Here is a 20,704-nt window from a genome sequence, read left to right as displayed (position 1 = left end):
GCTGCATGTCCAGCGTCCATATTCCACGCTGCACGCGGAGACTATGAGTTTGGGCACGGTGCGGTAGTGTGGTGTCTTGGTGTCTTGGTGCGATGATGCTGCGGTACCGGTGCTGCAGTGCTTTGGCTCGCTGATACTGCGGTGCGTTGGTGGTTGCGAGATATGTCGGTGTGGTGGTGCGGTGATACGTGGTGCTTCGGTGGCGGTGTGGTTTAATGCTTTGATGGTTGGATGTTTTGATACTCCGACACTCCAACACTCCAACACTTCAACAATCCGACACATGCCTTCTTCCATGCTCATGCACGCCAAGCGTTCGATACCGCGGTGCCTACGGTCTCAGTACCCCAGTCCCAGTCTTTTCGACTGTGCCACCATGCTACTTCGCCACTTCTGTGCTTTCACGATTCGATACTGCAGTGCTTTCACGATTCGATACTGCAGTGCTTTCACGATTCGATACTGCAGTGCTTTCACGATTCGATACTGCAGTGCTTTCATGATTTGATACTGCACGATTTGATACTGCAGTGTTTGAATAGCGTGATGCTTTGAAGACCCACAGTTCAGTGCTTTCAAGACTCGAAGTTCAGTGCTTTGCAGTCTCGAAATCCAGTGCCTCCATGCTTATTTGCGCCGAGGATGCAATACTGCAGTATTTGCATGCCTTGCTACTTCTCCACTCCCGTCCTTTGCTGCTTCTCCACTCCAGTGCTTAAAACAGTGGTATACATATGCTTTGATGCTACTCTGTCGATACTCCTCTATCCCCATTCCCATTCCCACGCTTAAATGCTGTGATGTAATGCCTTGTACTCCTCCCCCACTCGGTCGGGCGGTGTGCATACCCGCCGTGCTCGTCTCTTTCTTTTCCTCGCCCTTGTTTTCTTCCTCCGGGTACTATTCGTCGCCCGCCCACTGCCCTTCCTTTTCGCCTTCGCACTCTTGCTGATCGGGCACTGCTTACTCGACATCGTCTTCATCATCGTCTTCATCGTCGTCGTCGTCGTCGTCCTCGTCGTCGTCGTCGCTGACCTCCTCCCCCAACTCCTTAAGCCGTTTCTACGCCAATTAGCACTCTGACCAGCCAACCCCCGCGCACCAGGACATGGATATGGACGTACCTTATCCCCCCCCCTCCTCTCCTCAAGCTCCCCCAACATAACCAGCAGATCCTCGACTTCCGCGGTTTTCTCCTGCTCCGACTGCTCTGCCTTCGCGAGCTTGGTTTGCAGGTCTTGCAGCTGCTTGGCTGTCTTCTCCCTCTCTTCCTTCTCTTTCTGCCGTTGCTCGCGCTCTTTCTGGATTTCGGCGGCGAGGGCCTCGCGCTCCTCTTTCTCTTTTTGCATCTGCTGTGCCAATTTCTCCCTCTCCTCCTTCTGCCTCTGCATCTCGGCGGCCATTTTCTCCCTCTCCTGCTTTTGTTTCTGCATCTCGGCGGCGAGTTCCTCGCGCTGTGCTTTATCCTGCGCGGCCTGTTTCTCCATCGCTTGTTGCAGTTTCTCACGCTCCGCTTTCTCCTTGTCTGCGGTCTGCTGTCTGGCTTTCTCCTTCTCTTCGCGGGCTTTATCGGCGTTCTCGCGGGCTTTCTCTTTCTCTTCTCGCTCCTTGTCCGCCTTTTCTCGGTCGGCCTTGTCCTTGGCCTCCTTTTCTTCGCGGGCTTTCTCCTTCTCCTCCCGAGCCCTCTCCTTCTCCGCCCACTCCTTCTCTTTCGCTTCTCGCTCCTTATCCGCCCTCTCCCGCTCCCTCTCAGCCTCCTCCCGCGCCGCCCTCTCCCGCTCGACCTCCTTGGCCAACGCCTCGCGCTCTTCTCTGTCGGCTTTCTCTTTGGCCTCGGCGGCCTTGTTCGCCTTCTCGGCGTCTTTGCCGGCCTTTGCGGCGTCCTTCTTCGTCGGGGCGGGGGCGGAGTTCTTCGCAGCGGCGTCTTTCGCCTCTTTGACTGCTTTTGCGGCGGCGTCCTTGGCCTCTTTGACAGCCTTCGCCGCCGTCTCCTTTGCGTCTTTGAGCTCCTTGACCTGCTTGTCCTTCGCCTCCTTCGCCTCCTTCGCCTCCTTGACGGCCTTGGCCTCCCTCTCCTTCGCCTCCTTGAGCTCCTTAACCGCCTTCTCCTTCGCCTCCTTCGCCTCCTTCGCCGCCTTCTCCAGCGCCGCGATCTTCGCCGCGGCCTCGGCGGCCGTGGACGTCTCGTCTGCGACCGCGGCCTTGAGGCTCTCGATCTCGGACCTCAGGGACGCGAGGGTGGTGTCGTGGGTCTTGGCGGCTGTGGCGTGGGTGTCGAGCGCTTTTTGGGATGCGGCGGCTTGTGTCTTGGACTCCGCGGCCTGCTTCTCAGACTCCGCAGCACGCGTCTCTGCGGCCTCGAGGCTCTTCTTGTGCTCCTCAAGCGCCGTTTTGAGATCTGCGATGCTCTTCTCAAGGCGCGCAACGACCGCGGCGTGCTGCCCCTCTTTCTTCTTCAACTCGACGTCCCGCGCCGCCGCCACGGTATTGGCTTCCTCGAGCTCGGCCTCGTGGTTCGCAGCCGCACTTTTGAGTTTCTCGAGCTCAGCATCCCGCGCCGCCGCCGCAGATTTGGCCTTCTCGAGCTCCGCCTTATGCCCCGCAGCCGCCTCCGCAACCGCCGCCTCATGCGCAGCATCAACCTCCAGCCCGCGCGCCGCCTGCTCCGCGCGCAGCTTCTCCAGCGCGCTCTCGTGCTCGCCCCTCAGCCTCTCCAGCGCCTTGTCGTGCTCACCCCTCAGCCGCTCCAGCGCCTGTTCAGCCTCGGCCTCCAACTCCTCATTCGCCGCCATCAGCGCCTCGGACTGCTGTTCCAGCCGCCGGACCTCTTTCTCGCGCTTCGCGGCCCCAGCAGCCGCGGCCGCGGTCTCGACGCGCGCCTGCTGCAGCGCGAGCTCGAGCTGCTGGATCTTGGTTACGGCGTCGGCGCGGCCGCGCTCCGCGCCCTCGAGGCGGCGGCGTGCTTCGTCGGCGGTGCGGAGGGCGTCGGTGAGTTTGGCGTCGGAGTCTTGTTTGGCGCGGGCCGCGGCGAGCGCGGAGTCTTTGGCGGACTGCTGTAACTTACTATTCAGCGCGGTGAGCTGTGCGGCGTGCTTGGCCTCGGCGTCCTTCAGCACCCGGGCGTGCTCGCGGTCCTTTGCTGCGCCCTCGCGCTCGAGATCCGCGTGCAGCTTGTCATTCACGCGGGTCAGCGTGGCGCGCTGCTCGTCGGCGGCGTGCTGCACGCGGCGCTGCTCGAGCTGCGCGTGCTCGAGCGCCTGGCGCAAGCCGGCGAGCTCGGTTTCCAGCGCCGCGATGCTGTCTGTCTTGGCGTCGATGTCGGCGCGCAGCGCATCCACGATGTTGCGGTCGACGCCGGCGGCGGGCGCGAGGATCTCGAGCGTCGGGTCGCGGTCGACGGCGCGCGTGAGGCGGGAGAAGTTGTCCTTCAAGAAATCCACCGCCGTGGGCACGAAGAAGACGTCGGGCAGGGCGGCGTCGCCGGCGCGCTGCGGGAGCACCTCGAAGTCGCGGATCAGCGGGTGGTTGCGCAGCTCGGTGATGGCGGCGAGGTACTTCTCGCGGCCGAGCTTGGCGGTGAGGGTGTTCTGCAGCTCGCGGCGGGGGACGGGCGAGTCGCGGGTGGAGAATTCGTAGATGGTGCCGAGCAGCGCGGCGGCGAGGCCGCGGGTCAGCGGGTGCGAGGACGGGCGCAGCACGGCCTGCACGAGGCTCTGCAGGCTGCTGGCCTCGCCGAGGAAGTCGTCGATGGCGGCGGCGTCGTCGAACAGCCAGCCGAGGAGGAGCAGAAGATAGGCTACGGCAATCCGCTCATCCTCCTCCAGCTGCAGACTGGCGATCAGGTTCGCGGTGAGGGTCTGGATGCACGTCACGACCTCCTCGCCGCTCTCGGCGTCGCCCTCCTTCACGGCCATCAGCGTGTGCTTGGCGGGCAGATTGTCGAAGATCAGGTCGAACATCAGCGTCGCGGCGAACCAGATGCGGTACGGGTCGGGCGAGGCGCGCGAGCCCTCCATCAGAATGGTCAGCGCGTTCTGCGTCTCGTCGCCCGCCTCGTGGCCGCCAATGGCGCGGTGTAGGAAGTGGCCGCGGATCTGCGGGTGGAGGTGGAAGTAGGCCTTGATGACGTCGGCGCCGGCGCTGCGCAGGTCGAAGAGGTCGGTGCCGGCGGGGGTGAGGACGAGGTTCAGCAGGGCCTCGATCACGTAGACGCGGGATGTCTCTACACTCCCGCCGAACGGCAGCACCTGCTCCTGCGCGAAGCCCTCCTGCATGCGCGGGTTTCCCCGTATCAGGTCGGCGCAGGTGCTCAGGGCCTCGACTTTGATCAGCATGGCGGTGGCGGGGTCAAAGGCAATGGCCAGCAGCTGGCGCACCAGCCCGTACTGCACAAAGGCGGCCTGGTTCTGCGGGGTGGCGGCGCTGCCCGGGGCGAGGAACATGCGCATGACGATCAGCAGCCCCCAGACGTTCTTGTCGCGCTGCGGGCTGACCCAGTCGTCGGTGGCGGGCGAGGCGGGTGTGGCAGCAGGCAGCAGACGCGCGAACTCGGCCGGGTAGGCCATCTTGGTGAAGTACGACTGGTTGGACGGGCTGTGGCGCACCAGGTTCGCCAGCAGTGAGAGGCAGTCCTGCACGACGATGCCGCCCTGGGCCAGCCCGCCGTCGCCGTGCACCATGCGGAACACCTTCGCGAGCACGTCCTCGAACACGAACACGGTCTGCAGCTCGGGCGAGTCGCGGGTGAGGTCCGACAGCACCACCAGCGCCTCGCTGCGCACCATATCCCGCGGATCGTCGAGCATGGCGGCCAGCCGGCTGGTGCCCATGGGCGCGGTCTGGATGCACTCGCGGGCGCGGTCGGGGCGGGCGGCGACGCAGGCGCGCAGCAGCTGCAGCGGGTACAGGCGGGCGTACAGGTCCGGGGCGTCGAGCAGGTCGAGCAGCACCGTCATGTTATCCTGGCGCTGTGGTTCTCAGCGCGTGTCTTCCGCGGGGGGCATTCGGCGCACCATGGTGAACTCGTCGGCGACCCACAGCGCAATCTCGTCCGACGCCTCGGGGCTGCTGTCGTTGGGGCGGAACAGCGCCAGCAGCGTCTCCAGCACCACCTTGAGCGTGTCGACGTCGTCGGCATCCTTGGAGAGCGACGCGATGAGCCCGCGCAGGGCGCCCGATGCGACCGACGCGGGGTATTCTTTGGCGAAGCTGCGCAGCCCGAGGATGGCGGCGCGGCGGTCTTCGAGCAGCGTGGCCGACGACAGGCGGCTGCTGAGCGTGCTGATGGTGTCGGTGGCCGTCTGCTTGGGCGGCGCGTTGGCCTCGAGCACGCGGAGCATCACGGGGATTGAGGAAGGAAATTAGACTACGCAGGAAGGGGGACTGCACGGAAAGACAGGCACTGTACGAAAGGCTGCAAAAGAAAGTGCACCGAAGGGCTGCCAAAGAAACATGCACAGACAGACACACGCCGGCCAGGCTGCTGGAGTCGCGTCACCGTGTCCGTATAATTTCTGGGGTCGGCCACGTGACCGTGTTATCGATTGCGCCGGGTATGCTTACCTAAGCTGTTACTAAGTAGGTATCGGGTCTCCGTCTCCGTCTCGTGCTGCCGTCTCGCCCAGGCAGCACTTCATCACGTGATTTATCGATAGCGCCCGAATCATCTCTCGCGTCTACTCGCGCTTGAAGTCTCCGTCTCCAGTCCATCTGCAGGCAGCCGGCCATCACGTGACTTATCGATAGCGGCGATTAATCTCACATTCTCACTGTCGCGTCCTGCCGAGTCTCATCACCGCCCAGACAGGGCCACCGACATCAGCGACTGTCGCGTGCATCAGTGTGCTATCCCATTCCCGTCGCTTAATTGCCATCATCTAATACACGTCGACGTCGACTGACATTGACTTCTCCGTCGACTGACATCGACTTTACGTCGTCGCATACATCGACTACGTCGTCGACTTATATCGACTTCTCCGACTGTCGCGCATTCATTCGTGAAGCATTGCTACACCGCCGCCATGGGTGTCCCCGCCATGTTCCGCTGGCTCAGCCAGAAGTACCCCAAGATCGTGTCCAGCGTCGTCGAGGACCAGCCCAAGAAGGTCGACGGCACCACCATCCCCGTCGACCGCACCACGCCCAACCCCAACGGCGAGGAGTTCGACAACCTCTACCTCGACATGAACGGCATCGTGCACCCGTGCTCGCACCCCGACGACGGCCCCGCCCCGCGCACCGAGGCCGACATGATGGTCGCCATCTTCGAGTACACCGACCGCGTCGTCGGCATGGTGCGCCCGCGCAAGCTGCTGTACATGGCCGTGGATGGCGTCGCCCCGCGCGCGAAGATGAACCAGCAGCGCTCGCGCCGCTTCCGCTCGGCCAAGGAGGCCGCCGAGAAGGACGCCGAGCGCGCCGAGTTCGTCAAGATGCTGACGGCGCAGAAGGCGAGCCGCGGCGAGGACATCCACAGCCTGGACGAGGTCGTCGAGAAGACGTGGGACTCCAACGCCATCACGCCGGGCACGCCCTTCATGCACATGCTCGCCGAGTCGCTGCAGTACTGGTGCGCCTACAAGTTCACCACCGACCCGTCGTGGAAGGACATGAAGGTTATTATTTCTGACGCCTCCGTCCCCGGCGAGGGCGAGCACAAGATCATGAACTTTGTGCGCTCGCAGCGCGCCATGCCCACCCACGACCCCAACACCTCGCACGTCATCTACGGCCTCGACGCCGACCTGATCATGCTGAGTCTGGCCACCCACGAGCCGCGCTTCCGCGTGCTGCGCGAGGACGTCTTCTTCGACTCGGGCAAGGACAAGGTGTGCACGCGCTGCGGCCGCAAGGGGCACATCCGCAGCAACTGCGAGTTCCCCGACGACGGCAAGAAGCTGACCGAGGAGGAGGCCGATGAGGAGTGGGCCTCGGCCGAGCACGCGAAGAAGCCGTACATCTGGCTGCACACGGGTATTCTGCGAGAGTATCTCGCCGTCGAGATGGACACGCCGAAGAGGACTTTCGCCTACGACCTCGAGCGGTCCCTCGATGACTGGGTGTTCATGTGCTTCTTTGTTGGAAACGATTTCCTGCCGCACTTGCCCAGTCTGGAGATCCGCGACCAGGGCATCGACCTGCTGATCAGCATCTGGCGCGACCTGGCCGCCGAGATGGACGACTACGTGACCAAAGACGGCTTCCCGGACATGCGCCGCGTGCAGCAGATCCTCACCGCGCTCGCCGGCAAGGAGGCCGACATCTTCAAGAAGCGCAAGGAGGTGTCGGACCGCCAGGCCGCCAGACGCGCGCAGCGGGAGGGGGGTAATCGCGGGCGCGGACGTGGCGGACGCGGCGGCGGCGGCGATCGCAACGGCGAGCCGCCCTTCAAGCGCGTCAAGGAGGACACCAGCACGTACATGAACTCGGGCGTGCTGTTCTTCGCCCCGCAGGACGCCCAGTCCAGCGAGGTCCGCAGCGCCCACAAGGACGTGCTGCACAGCCGCGACCTGCAGACGAACAAGAGCGCCGCGGCGCGGCTCAAGGAGCTGATGAAGGGCAAGGACGGGGAGGCCTCGTCTGAGACTGTTTCTGACACCACCGACACCGAGCCGGTCCAGCTCGGCAAGCGCAAGGCCGAGGACGAGCCTGTAGTGACTGAAGCCCCCAAGCCCGCCGCCGACGAGCCGCTCCCCGACACCATCATGCTGTGGGAGCCCGGCTACGAGGAGCGCTACTACCAGCAAAAGTTCCACGTCGCCCCCGACGACATCGCCTTCCGCAACAAGGTCGCCCGCCAGTACGCCGAGGGCCTGTGCTGGGTGCTCGCCTACTACATGCAGGGCTGCCCGTCGTGGACCTGGTACTTCCCGCACCACTACGCGCCCTTCGCGGCTGACTTTGTCGGCCTCGAGGACATGGACCCGAAGGCGCTCTTCGAGAAGGGCACGCCCTTCCACCCGTATGAGCAGCTCATGGGCGTGCTCCCGGCGGCGTCGAACCACGCCATCCCGGAGCCCTTCCGCGTGCTCATGGAGGATCCCGACAGCCCTATCGTCGACTTCTACCCCGAGGACTTCCCCATCGACCTCAACGGCAAGAAGTTCGCCTGGCAGGGCGTCGCCGTGCTGCCCTTCATCGACGAGAAGCGGTTGCTGGCCGCCATGGCGACGAAATACCCCGAGCTCTCGCCCGACGAGAAAGCGCGCAACGAGTTCGGCAAGGAAACCCTCATGTTCTCCGCCCAAGGTGAGCTGTTCCCCGCCGCCAACACCGCGCTGTACCGCACCAACGTCGGCTCCCACACCATCGACCCCGCCACCTCGGCCGCCCTGCACGGCGCCATCGAGAAACACGACGCCTTCGTCCCCGACGCAACCCTCACCCCGCCCTTCGACGCCGACGGCACCGACTTCGAGCCCGTCCAGGACGGCTCCATGCGCGTCTTCTACGAGATGCCGTCCCTGACCGCCGCCACCGCACATAAATCCGTGCTGCTGGCCGGCGTCAAGCTGCCCTTCCCCGCGCTGTCAGAGGGCGACAAGGCGGCTGTCAGGCGCAACCAGGACCGCGGCGGGCGCGGCGGGTACCGTGGCCGCGGCGGCGGCGGATTCGGTGATCGCGGGCGCGGCCGCGGTGGGTATGGTGGCGGAGGTTATAACAACGGAGGAGGAGGAGGGTATGACCGCAACAACAACGGTGGTAACTACAACAACGGCGGCGGTAACTACAACAACAACAACAACAACAACGGCTACAACGGCAACTACAACGACCGCAACGGAAGTGCTGGGAATGGAGGAGGTTACGCACAAGGCCCACCAGGCTTCCCCCAGCCCTTCACCCCCGGCGCACACTCCTGGCCCGCGCCCCCGCCGCTGCACAACGGCGTGCCACCCCCGCCGCCGGGCTGGGTGCCGCCGCCTGGGTTCGGTGCGCCGGGGCAGGGGCAGTATGGCCAGCAGCAGCAGCCAAGAGGTCCGCCGCCGGGGTTGGGCGGTGCGGGGGGGGTATGGTGGGAGGGATGGAAGGGATGGTAGGGATGGTGGGAGGGAGAATTTCGCGAGAGATGGGGGGCGCGATGCTTACCAGGGAGGAGGGAGAGACTACAACGGCGGTGGACGGAATGGGGGCGGTGGTGCTGGGTACGGGGGTAATCCGTATTCAGATCGTCAGCGCAGTGACCGCAGCGGCGGCGGTGGTGGACGGGGTGGGAGGGGTGGAGGCGGAGGCAACGGGGGTGGATACGGAGGGGGAAGAAATGGAGGTGGTGGTGGTGGGAATGATGGACGGTGGAAGGAGGGCAGCGGTTGAGCTGCTAGACTTCTCTGGACCGGTCGAAAGGGCGACGGTGGTGAGGTTGGGTGGGAAGGGTGGAGATGGGAAAATGAAGGAAAAGGGGGAGATGTAGGATACGATAGTATATTCCAAAAATCTGTTCACGCGTCTATTCCAAGCCCAGCCATCAATCGTCAATCATCGAAAATCGAAAATCGAAAAACTGTGCACATAGTTCTATGCGTCGTGTCGTTGTTCCAGCATCCGGCATCCAGCATCTATGTAGCGTCTAGCATCTAGCATCCAGTGTCTAAAAGCTGGTATCTGATACGGTATATAAACACGCTCCTCTGCGTCTCTGTCGCTCCTCTCCTCTCCTCCTTTCCTCGCACGGCGCCAACGCCAACGCACTCGGGCATTTCAAGGGCTGGGGAATCGAAAGGGCGTGTGTGAGGTCTTATGGCTGCTCCCTCTGTGTGCCTCTGTGCCCGTCTGCATCGCTCCAACTCTCGAAATCGAAACCATGGACCTAACCTGGCATGTCTGCCTTGCCTCCCTCTCTCTCGTTCTCTCTGCCTCCCTACTTCTCTCCTCTCTGACCATTCTACTCTCTGTTGATTCTGCTATACTCTGCTGAATATGTGGGGATCTGGGAGTGAGGGATCGAAACTAGCTTGATGGGAGGGCATGGCTGCTTGCTTGGTTTCTGTCTGCGTCTCTGTGTCTCTCTGCATCTCCCCACTAATTATTGTCAAGTCTACTTTACTCTGCCGGAAATGCGGGGGTTGAGAAATCGAGAAATCGAGGAATTGAAACCATGCACTCGACCAAATATGTCTACCTCCTTTTGTGCCTTTGTTTGTCTGCGTCAGTGTGTGTGAACACGCACCCCCTGCCTATTTGTCTCTTCTTCTCTCGCGCCCTCTCCTTCCCACCTCCCCGGCTCTACTCTACTCTACGGACTACTCATAAAGCTCCTGGAAATCGAAGAATGGAGAATTCAAAACAATAAGCCAGATACCTTATGGCTGCGTGCGTCTGCGTCTCTGCGTCTCTTTGCATGTCTACTTCTCTGTGTCTCTACTTCTCCCTGTCAATTACTGATGTTTCTACCCCACTGTGCCGGAATTGTGGGGATGTGAGGATTTGGGAGCAAAGGATCGAAACTCGCTTGGTGGCGGAGCATGGCTGCTTGCTTGGTTTCCGTTCGCGTCTCTGCATCTCTGCCAGGCTGCATCTCCCCGTCTCCCCGTCGATCACCAATGATCCCTTTTCTCTCTTCTGATGCTCCCTACCAGCACGCCAAGAAACCCCAGGACTAGGGGATTAGAACAAACCACCAGCTATCTCATGTCTGCTTCCTCTCCGCGCCTGCTTTCCTATATGTCTCTACTCCTCTCTATTACCCTATCTCCCTGTTGATTATTATTGATTCTACTTTCCTCTGCTGGAAATCCGGGCATCTAAGTTAGGAGTCAGGAATCGAAACTACCTGAGTGTCAGCGCATGTCCGCTCCCCCCTGTCCCTCTGTCCCTGCTATCTGCCTCGCTGCATCTCTGCATCTCTACCTCTCTGCATCTCTGGATCTCTGTCTCTCTACATCACCCCGCCTCCCCGTCAATTACCAATAATCCTTTTTCTCTCTTCTCATGCTCCCTACCAGCGGGTCTGGAGAAGCAAGGACTGGGCGATCAAAATAGCTGAGGCCTCAGTTGATGTATGCTTTCTGCGTCTGTTTGCTTGGTGGCTCTCGACGCCTACCTGTCTGCCTGTTGGTCCTACTCTCTACTGATTCTACTCTACTCTATCCAGCCGCAAATGTAAAAGTCGGGGCACTGGCGGTTGGGCAATCGAAACAGGCACCATGCCGTTTCATGTCTGCTTTTTCTCTGCCTCTCTGCATCTTGCTGTCTCCCTGTCTCCCCATCGATCAACGTTAATCCTACCCTACTCTACCTCGGTACTCTGGAAATGTGAGTATCTAGGAAATGAGGAATCGAAACAACGGAATTACCTAGGTATGTCTGCGTCTGCCTCCCTCTGTCTCTCTGCCTCTCTCTATCTCGCTGTCTCCCTGTCGATCAGCGTTGATTCTACTCTGTTGATTCTGTTCCACTCCCCTCTGCCGGGAATGCGGAGACTGGAGAATCGAGAAATTGAGGAATTGAGGAGTTGAAACCAAGCATTCAAACTGGAATGTCTGCGTCTGCCTCCCTCCGTGAACCTGCCTCTCGCTTTTCTGCCTCCTCTCTGTTGATCCCAATTCACAGACACAAGAAATCAAAACCAGATCCTTCACCAAGCATGTTCGTGTGTCCCTGCTCCTGCTCCTGCTTCTGCTTCTGCTTCTGCTTCTGCTTCTGCTTCTGCTTCTGCTTCTCTCTGCTTCTTTCTGCTTCTTTCCGTCTATATCTACCTACCACCAACAACACCCCTACAACTAGAATCCAAGATCCTCGATGCGGGACCTGAAAGTCGCTTTGTTTTTGGCTTATGTCTGTTCTGTGCCTCTCCGCCTCTCTGCCCCTATATACGTAAATACCTACACCCGTCCATATATGTCTCCTCCTCTCGCGCCCTCTTCTCCTCTCCCCCTACAGCGCCAACGCTCCTAGAAATCGGAGAATTAAGAACTCGATCGAAACAGAATGCAAATTTGGAAATGAAATAACCATGGAATCAGCGGTTATGAGGATTGAGAACTGGACATTCGAAAAACCGCGGAGTTGAAGACATCTACAATAGTATGTATGGCTGTGTGCGTCTACCTCTGTACCTCTGTCCCTCTGTACTTCTGCATCAACCTCTGCCTCTGCCGACTCGAATCGACTCGACTCGACTCGACTCGACCCAACTCAACTCTTACGCAACCCCTCCGCGGCCGCAAAGCCAAGATGTAAGAACTGGGGATTGGAAATCATTATCTGCCCAACCCATGTCTGCTTTTCTGTGCTTCTGCCTCTCTATATCTGCGTATGTCTCTGTCTACCCGTATACAACGTCTACTGCTTCTGTGGAGATGCAGGATCCGAGATCCGAGATCTGCGATCTGGCGATTGACATAAAAGAACCAAAGAACCTAAAAACTGCGAAACCGAAACAGTTTGCGGAAATAGAGATGTCTGTGTGTGTAGACATGCACCCCACCTATCTCACAGCGTTCCTCTCCTCTCCTTCTCCCTCCCACATCACCAACGCGCCCGGAATCCAAGAGCTAGGGGATTAGAAGGAGTGGCTTCTCGCTTCATGTGTGCTTCTCTCTCTGGCCGTCCTTCTCTCTATCTCCCGTCAATGCTAGTCAACTCTACTCTACTCTACCGCAATTGCAGAAACTAGGTACCTAAGGAACTGGGAAATCAAAACCACACACTCGAAAAGGCTTGCTGGCTCCCTCCGCGCCTTTTTTGCCTGCCTCAGTATATACAAACACGCACCTCTGCCCCGCCTATCTCTCTCTCTTCTGCTCTCCTTCTCTCCTACCACCCACCAACGCGCCTGCAAACATGCATCAAAAACTCAAAACGAACTAAGTGCCAGAAAATGTCTGCTTCCCCCCTATCCTCTCTTTACACGCACCTACTCCCCCAAAAGCCCAAGATTCAAGTCCCAAGGTCCAACGTCGGCAAGGAACCAAAAAGCATCCCAATACGGTGCGATGTCTGCGTCCTGCTGCGTGCGTCAAGAAATACGTTGGCTGCTATGCTTGCCCGAAAATTTAAACTTACATGTTGTGATGTTGGACGCTGGGAACGGAAATAGAGATGGAACGATACAAGGCTGCACACACCTAGCTTTGCGTATCGTGCACTGTCTATGTCTACCTACCATCCCGGTTATTGCAGCTAAGGATCTAAAACCTGAAACCATACGCAAAGCGATCACATGTGCGTGTGTGCGTCTGCGCCCTTCTTCCTCTCTATAATCTACCTGCTTACCCATACCCGCAACGCCCCTGAAATTGAAACAACAGCTCTGTATGCGGGACCCCAGAAATCCAACAGCTAGGCGATTAAGAAAAGTGCGGTATCGCTTGATGTGTGCTTCCCTCTCTGCCTCTTCTCTCCCGGGAATCCGAGAATGGAAAGGCCGCGTCGCCTTGTGCATGTTTTGCTCTCTCTGCGTCTGCCTACCTCTCTACATACTCCGCCTTAGGGTCTAAAACCTAAAATCAAAGATAAGATCAACACATGGCTGCGTGTGCCTGCGTCTGTCCGTCTATTCCGCCTAGCTACCTCTCTTCTACTCCCTCGAAAGTCTAGGATTGCCTGAGATCTGGAACCGAAAGGGAAGTAGTGATGGACGATGTCTGCTTCTCCGCGCTGCCTGAAAACTTAGGGGCTGGAGAATCTAAAGGTTTCTTAGCGCATACATGTGCTCTAGCTTCTGTGCTTTTAAGCCTCTGTGAATTGTTGCCTGCTTCGGTATTCTTCTCTGTCTACTGTTGAGTAACAAAGCTCTGCGAACCCGAGATCTCGATCTGGGATTCAGAAATAGTGTGCTCTAGGCCATTTCTGCGCCTCTGCGCCTCTCTCCCTTTTCCTGGAATTTAAGACCTGAGACCGAATCAAAATGCGTGACAGGGTCTATCTATGTGCGCTGGCTTCTGTGCCTCTATGTCTCCTTTCCTACTTTGGTATCCTTCTCTGTCTACTACCTGCTAACAAGACTCCTGCAATTGGAAACCAAGCTTATGATGCGGAACCCAAATCTGGAAGTTCTTTTGCTGATGTCTGCTCCTCCGCACCCCTCTCCGCTTCCTCGAAAATCGAACACCTAAAGTTTAAAAATTAAAAGCATCTTATGAGCCGCTCATGTGGGCCGGTTTCTGTGTTGTCCTGCATCTCCTATCTCTCTATCGACCTACCGCTTGCTTAACAATCCGGGATCCAGGATCCAGGGACTGAAATATGGAAATTCCCACAGCATGTCTGCTCCTCCGCGCGCCTCTCTACTTCCTCAAAAATCTAAGACTTACGGCTTGGAAAACTAAAACCTTCTGCACGAGATCTCATGTGCGCTGGGTTCTGTGCTTCTGTCTCTATATGTTCCCTGGCTACGCGCTGCTTGCTCAAAGTTCCAAGGTTGGGCATGAATGAATGGAAATGGAGAATGTGACAATCAATGGCTGCTTCTCTGCGCCTCTCGGCGGCGCGCCTGAAAATTTAAAGACTGGGAAATTGAAAGATACTTCATCATGATACATGTCCCCTGCCTCTTCTCCTGCTTCTTAGCCCCTCTACCTTTCCGCTTACCTACTGCTTGCTTGAAGGTCGGGAATCGAGGATTCAGGAACCAAAACAAACACTTCTCCGGGCTATGTCTGCCTCTCCGTGCTCTTCTCCACCTCTCCCAAGGACTCAAGAATCGAAAGTTTGGAAGATACTAGACCAATTCGCACTGCCTCCTGCTTTTTAACCACTGTACCTCATTGCCTACGCGCTGCTCGCTCGAAGATCCAAGATTCGAGGTCTAAATAATCGAAATCACGAACTCTACAAGTCGAAATGTGTCTCTTTGCGCCCTTTTCCACCTCCCTGAAAATCCAACACCTGAGATTCGAAAGATTAAAATGAGGATGATGATGTGGCGATATGTTCTGGCTTGTGTGTCTCCACTTCTCTATTTCTTTGCCTGTCTACTACTTGCTCATCGATCATCGATCCAAGATCGAAGATCCAAGATCGAGCATCCAATATCAGGGATCCAAGAATTCTGAAAAACACTTGGCAACCGGTGATGTGCTCCGCCTTCTGTGTTGCTCTGCATCTCTACTTCGCTGCTGCCCGACTTCTACCATCACGATAAGGAGCCGAGTCTGAACGATTGAAATTAAGTGCTCCAGTGGGCGATGGCTGCGGCCTTGTGCCTCTGTGCCTCTGCTTCTCTGCTTCCTGGCTTCTCCGCTTCCTATCTTCTACCACTAAGTCGAGAAGCCGAGATCTGAAAACATGAAAATTGTTTGTTTTGTCAAGTCATGTCTGCGTCCCCGTGCTGGTGATCATCGCGCCTAAAGACCCAGCACCCGAAAAGCTTCACCCTCCAACTCATGTCTGGGTGCCTCTCTCTGTTTCTCTATTTCAATAATGGTGAACCTATTTCGCCATGTTGAGAAGGCGAGATCTGGGCGATCGAAAGGAATACCCCAGCGGAAGATGCCTGCGTCCCTGTGCTGATGATTGTTGCGCCTAGGGATTTAAGAACCGAAGAAAGAGATTAAAGCTTTCATGTGCTCTGCTTTCCGTGTTAAGCTATCACTGCTACTTCACTTCCTAACCTCCTCCATCACGGTGAGAAACTAAGATATGAAAAGTCGAAACTGAATACTCCATCAAACGATGTCTGCGTCCGCGCGCTGATGACTATCGCGCGTCCAGAGATTCAAGAATCCTGGGACAGGTCGTATGTCTGCTTGCTCTCTTTGCCTCCCTACTTTGCTGCTGCTCAGCTTCTACTCCATCTTTAAAGGTCTGGGCTCGAAGGGCTAAATAGGACAGAGCACCAGAAGATGTCTGCGTCTCTGTGCCTCCCTAAACATCTCAGACCTGAAATAAAACCTTTGGAAACTATATGTCTTTCTCTCTCTGCTCCTGTACATCTCCACCGACTCATCGCTCGCTTGAAAATCCAGAATCTGAGATCGAAATCGAAATAAGGTACTTCATTAGGCAATATCTGCTTTTTTATCCCTCTCTATCTCCCTACCAACACCGCCTCCGAATATTTAGGATCTGAACAACCAAAATCCTCTACTCCGCTCTCAATGTCTGGTTCTCGGCTTCTCTGTGCGCCTCTCTATTTCCCCTAAGAACTCAAAAACTAAAAACGCCTCATTACAAATCACATGTCTGTCTGCTCTCTCTGCCTTCCGCTTTATCGGTCTTTGATACACCTGTACCATAACTAGGTACTATACTGCTAACCTTACACCTTCTACCCAAAAATCCAGGAATTCGAGGGCAATGTCAAAAGGTGGCTCTCTTGAGCGAATGTCTGCGTCTCTGCTTCTCTGCCTCTCCAATCATCAGGTCTCAAGATCCGAGAACCAGAAACACTCGCTTATCGAACGCATGTCCTCCTCGCTCTGCGCCTCTACCTTTGGCTACGTTTCTACTACCAGTCTACTACTCACACTGCTGAAAACGTTGGAACCTACGAGGATCTAAGGATCTGAGGGTTAAGGAGCTGAAAGACTAGGATAGCAAAAGCATGACTGCGCTTCTGGGGCTCTCTGGCTGTACTACATCTGATCTGTACCATTCCTGGGCACTGTGCTGTACAGTGTATCTTCTGCCTGGAAACATGGGATCTAAGAACGAAATATGAATGGAGAAGAGCGCAAGTCTGCCTCCCTCTACCTCTCTGTCTTAGGTACCACTCTATCTAAGTGTCTGTTAAAGATCCAAGACCTGAAAACTAAAACGGTGTGCTTTACATATTATGTCTGCGTCCCTCTGCCTTCTGGATCTTGAATAAGACCTTGCGATTGTATTGCATTGTGCTGTAGTGGAATGTACACGCATCTATTTATGCACGCACTCCCGCAGAAATGGCTTTGATCATGTTCGATGCCTGCTGCTCGCTGCCTCTTTGTGTATCCAAGTACACTATATCTGTCCCGTACTATCCATCATCCACCATCTACTCTCTCCTTGAACCCTGAGGGTCTGAGACCTAAAACAATATCAAGAGCTTATGGATGCGTCCCTCTGCCTCTCCTTCCGCCTAAGTACACTACTTCTGTCCCTTACTATCTACTATCTGCTATCTACCCTCCCTGAAGCCGGAGGGTCAAGGAACTAGATCAGGACATGTAGCACCCTATGGCTGGGTCCCTCTGCGTCTTTGCGTGCTGCGAAAGAGATTTAAAGTGTGTGCTAAATCGAACACTACACGCGTACATGAACTGCCCTGGAGATCTGCGGATTCGAGAACAGAAAAATCACAGACATAACGTTCTATGTCTGCCTCCCTCTGCCTCTCTATGTAAACTACCTCTCTGTCACCCACTCTCCCAAAAAAGAGAGTGAAAGACTTCTATCTTTGTGCTTCCCTATGCCGTTCTGCCTCCTAGCCTCTCCGCCTCTTTGGCTCTCTGACTCTCTATCTACCATCTACAACCTACTCTCCCCAAAAACGCAAAAATCCGCGGCTTTGATGATCTGACAACGAAAAAGAGTACCTTTTTGGCACATGGCTGCTTCTCTGGGCGTCTTTGTGCCGTTGTGTCTCTGGTTATACTACCCCTCTGTTATGCACTCTCAAAAACGCGAGAATCTGAAAGCCAAACAGGCAAAAACTAGAAAAAATGACCACGCTGGCCTATGCGTGCTTCTTTGTGCCCCTCTGAGGCTCTACTTCTGTAGCTCCGCGTCGCTACGTCTCTACTACCTAGCCTCTACCACTACGCTGAAGATACGGAATTCTGAATCTAGGAGACGAGGGGTTGCTAAAAGACTTTTGGAACGAAACGATGTGCTCTGCTCTGCCTCTGTCTCTTTGCTCTCCTCTATCCGCACATGCACCCTCTCGAAGACGTGAAGATCTAAGACGAGGAAAATCAAAAGATGAAAATGACAGGATGGTGGAGTACATGGCTGCGTGCTTCTGCATCTCTGCTGCCCTGTGGCTTGGCTTTTCTCTGACTATATTACCCGTGTACACGCATACGTACTGTACAGCATTACACCGTGCTATTCACCTTCTGCCTGAAAACAACGGAATCTGAGATCTGATATGCCGAAACATGCGTTCTACCAACCTATGACTTTCTCCCTTTGCTTCTCCCCTTCGCTCTGTGAACACTATCCCAATTCTGTACGATACCTAGGCGCTGTACTATCCACCTTCTGCCCGAAGATCCGAGTATCTGAGATCCAAAAATGAAGAAAATATCGACCCATGTCTTTCCGGGCCCCCTTTTCTGTCTGTTCGATCTGCACATCTTCTACCACCGTTCCACAAGCCCAAGTATCTGAACAGTCGCGAACCTGAGAACCGGAACCCTAAAAAATTCAAAGGACCTCATGCTTCATTACATGTCTTGTTGCCTTTGCCTTCCTGAGCATGGAGGGATTCGAGAGGATCTAGAGATTCGAGAATCTAAAGGACCTGGACCTCTAAAGACTACAACCTGGAGTTCATGTGCTTAGCCTCTTTCTGCCTCTCTCTGTCTAAGACGGACATGTACTGTACCGCACTTTACTGTGCTGTCTATCTTCTACCTTTTGCCCGAAGGTCTGGGACTCTAAGAACCAGAAAACTGAACAGAAGGCAACCAATGTCTTCCTCTCTCCCTCTGTGTATTTGACCTGCAAATCTTCCATCAGCCTCCCACAAGCCCGAGGATCTGGGAATTTGCGAATCTGAAAACTGGAAATCTAAAAACTGTAAGCCTGAACGATTCAAAGGACCGAATGGTCCAGTACATGCCCTCTTCCCTCCACAGGAGATCCGAATCATTCGAAGAAGCACACAGTGCATGTCTTGTTCCCTCTGCCTTCCCAAAAAATATGACGATCTGAGAGGATCTGGGGATCTGAGGACCTGAGAGCCCGAGATCTCAGACCTCCAAAGTTCACCAATTGGAGCTGATGTGTCCTGCCTCTCTCTGCCTCTCTCTCTACACTACACATATTCTGCATTGTACTGTACCAACCACGCCGTCTGCCTTCAACCTTCTGCCTAGTAATCAAGGATCTGAGGACCAGAATAGTTGACTGAGGACAACCGATGTCTTCCTTCCTCTATTGCTCTACTTCTCAATGGCTCTGCGTCTTTACCTCTTTCTCACACATCTACCCCCACGAAAATCCAAGGATCCAAAGGCTAGAAGCCTAAGATCTCGAAATCTCAATCATACTGATTTATGTCTTTCTGCCTCCGCCTATCGACATCTTGAATCCCCTCATTCTCTGACACTCTGCGTTTCTCTACATTTCCTCTTGGAGATATGGGGATCTGTAAATCTAAAAACCAAGCAATCTAAAGACGATAATCCTCAAGTTCATGTGCGCTACCTCCGTCTGTCTCTGCGACATATCCATCTACCTATCCACTCTCTCGAAGATTTGAGAATTCAAGAACCAGAAGCTTGGAAATGTTCAAATACGGTAACTACTTTCTGAATATCTTGCTCCCTCTGTTCCTCTAGGAATGTGAGAATCCGAGAGCTCCAAGATCCAAAAACTAGGCTGCTTGAAGCAGATGTGCTCTGCCTCTATCTGCGTCCGCTACGGAGATGCTAGCATCAATCACTCCCTTGAAGATCGAAGACTCGAAAACAAAATAATCGGAAACTCAAAGTAAATCCATTGCTGCTGCATGGCTTCTGCCTTCTGCCTGCCTGGAAAACCCGGCGATCTGAGAATCTGAGAGCCGAAAACTGCCCTGAACAATATGATGTCTTCCTCTTTCCGCCGCTCTGTCTTCGCTACCCTGCTCTACTACCACGCTGGAGTTTTAAGGGCCTGAGAATCTGGAGATCCAAAAGTCTGGGAGCTGAAGCCCTCAAAACACGGCAACGAAATGCATGTGCTCGGCTTTTCTCTGTCTCTCATACCCACCTACCTACCCACCCTCCCGAAGATCCAAGGATCTGAGGATCTAAGAACCTAACATCCAAGAAGTTGGAAACTTAAAATCAGTTGCATAGCTTACACATGTCTCCCTCTTTCCGCCCTCTTGAGAATGTGAGGATGCGATGATCTGATGAAATGAGGGTCTGAGACCCTGAGAGCCGAACACTTAAGGACTGGAAACCTGAAAAATTAAAAAGAAAACCTGGAACAGGTATGACTTCGTCCTTCTACGTCTCTTTAACATGCCTACTGAGGTACCCATCCACCATTACCCCGAAGATGCGATGATCTGGTAACATGAGGTTCTGGGGGTCTGAAAACCAAAACCTCCGAAAATGGCCAGCAGAAACCCCTATGCTCCGCCTTTCTCTGCCTCTCTCTGTCCCCCCTCCGTCTCCGCTACCTGACTTCCACCACTACGCCGAAAGTGCGAGGATCTGAGGATCTGAGACCCAACCCCTCCAAAAACCTCGCACATTGGTCGCAATGTGCTCTGCTTCTCTCTGTCTTCCTCTGTCCACTATCAACCATCCACAGCCACTTCGAGAACGTGACAGTCTGAGACGTCAAAAACGAGCAAACTGAAGAATTTAAAAGCAGAATAAAAGTTAGAATGTTTTGCTCTCTCCTTCGAGACATCCTATGCTTTCCCCAAAAGGTTGAGATTCTGGGAATCTACAAATCTGAGAGCCGGAAAAATTGAAATAAAATTTTAACTTGAGGGACTCCTCCCTCCGCCTCCCTGTCTCTCCGTCTCCGTCTCCTATACCTGACGTCCACCGTCATGCCGAAAAACCAAGACTCTGAGACGATAGAGAATCTGAAGCTTATAACTGAGCTACTCATG

At 55.7% G+C, this 20,704-nt stretch overlaps 3 protein-coding genes across 3 annotated transcripts; 2 read left to right on the top strand and 1 right to left on the bottom strand.

The window, feature by feature from the left end:
* Nucleotides 1-957: 957 nt before the first annotated feature.
* C7974DRAFT_162625 (p115 like vesicle tethering protein) lies at nucleotides 958-5,493 on the bottom strand. The gene is made up of 3 exons (XM_046135982.1): nucleotides 5,013-5,493; nucleotides 1,125-4,967; nucleotides 958-1,062 (listed from the first exon to the last, which is right to left on the bottom strand). Exons 1-3 carry the CDS (start codon nucleotides 5,337-5,339, stop codon nucleotides 964-966), a joined length of 4,269 nt encoding a protein of 1,422 aa, XP_045997717.1. The 5' UTR covers nucleotides 5,340-5,493; the 3' UTR covers nucleotides 958-963.
* A 530-nt stretch (nucleotides 5,494-6,023) lies between these two features.
* On the top strand, nucleotides 6,024-9,451 carry C7974DRAFT_452050 (XRN 5'-3' exonuclease N-terminus-domain-containing protein; the record flags this gene model as incomplete). The annotated part of the gene is made up of 2 exons (XM_046145808.1): nucleotides 6,024-9,000; nucleotides 9,101-9,451. The coding sequence occupies 2 exons, from the start codon at nucleotides 6,024-6,026 to the stop codon at nucleotides 9,313-9,315; spliced, it is 3,192 nt and encodes a 1,063-aa protein (XP_045997716.1). The 3' UTR covers nucleotides 9,316-9,451.
* A 2,575-nt stretch (nucleotides 9,452-12,026) lies between these two features.
* Nucleotides 12,027-12,506, top strand: C7974DRAFT_375100 (uncharacterized protein; the record flags this gene model as incomplete). Its single annotated transcript, XM_046140189.1, has 1 exon — nucleotides 12,027-12,506. One exon carries the CDS (start codon nucleotides 12,027-12,029, stop codon nucleotides 12,504-12,506), a length of 480 nt encoding a protein of 159 aa, XP_045997715.1.
* Nucleotides 12,507-20,704: the final 8,198 nt, after the last annotated feature.

This window comes from Boeremia exigua (genome assembly GCF_020726555.1).
Source record: "Boeremia exigua strain MPI-SDFR-AT-0100 chromosome Unknown C7974scaffold_5, whole genome shotgun sequence".
Taxonomy (NCBI): domain Eukaryota; kingdom Fungi; phylum Ascomycota; class Dothideomycetes; order Pleosporales; family Didymellaceae; genus Boeremia; species Boeremia exigua.
This window is presented reverse-complemented; position numbering and strand designations above follow the sequence as displayed.

Coding starts and splice junctions, on each gene's coding strand:
- C7974DRAFT_162625 (XM_046135982.1), bottom strand. CDS start 5,339: ATGCTCCGCGTGCTCGAGGCCAACGCGCCGCCCAAGCAGACGGCCACC. Junction 4,968..5,012: donor TCGCCGACGAGTTCACCATG/GTGCGCCGAATG, acceptor TGAGAACCACAG/CGCCAGGATAACATGACGGT. Junction 1,063..1,124: donor AGAGGAGGGGGGGGGATAAG/GTACGTCCATAT, acceptor TAATTGGCGTAG/AAACGGCTTAAGGAGTTGGG.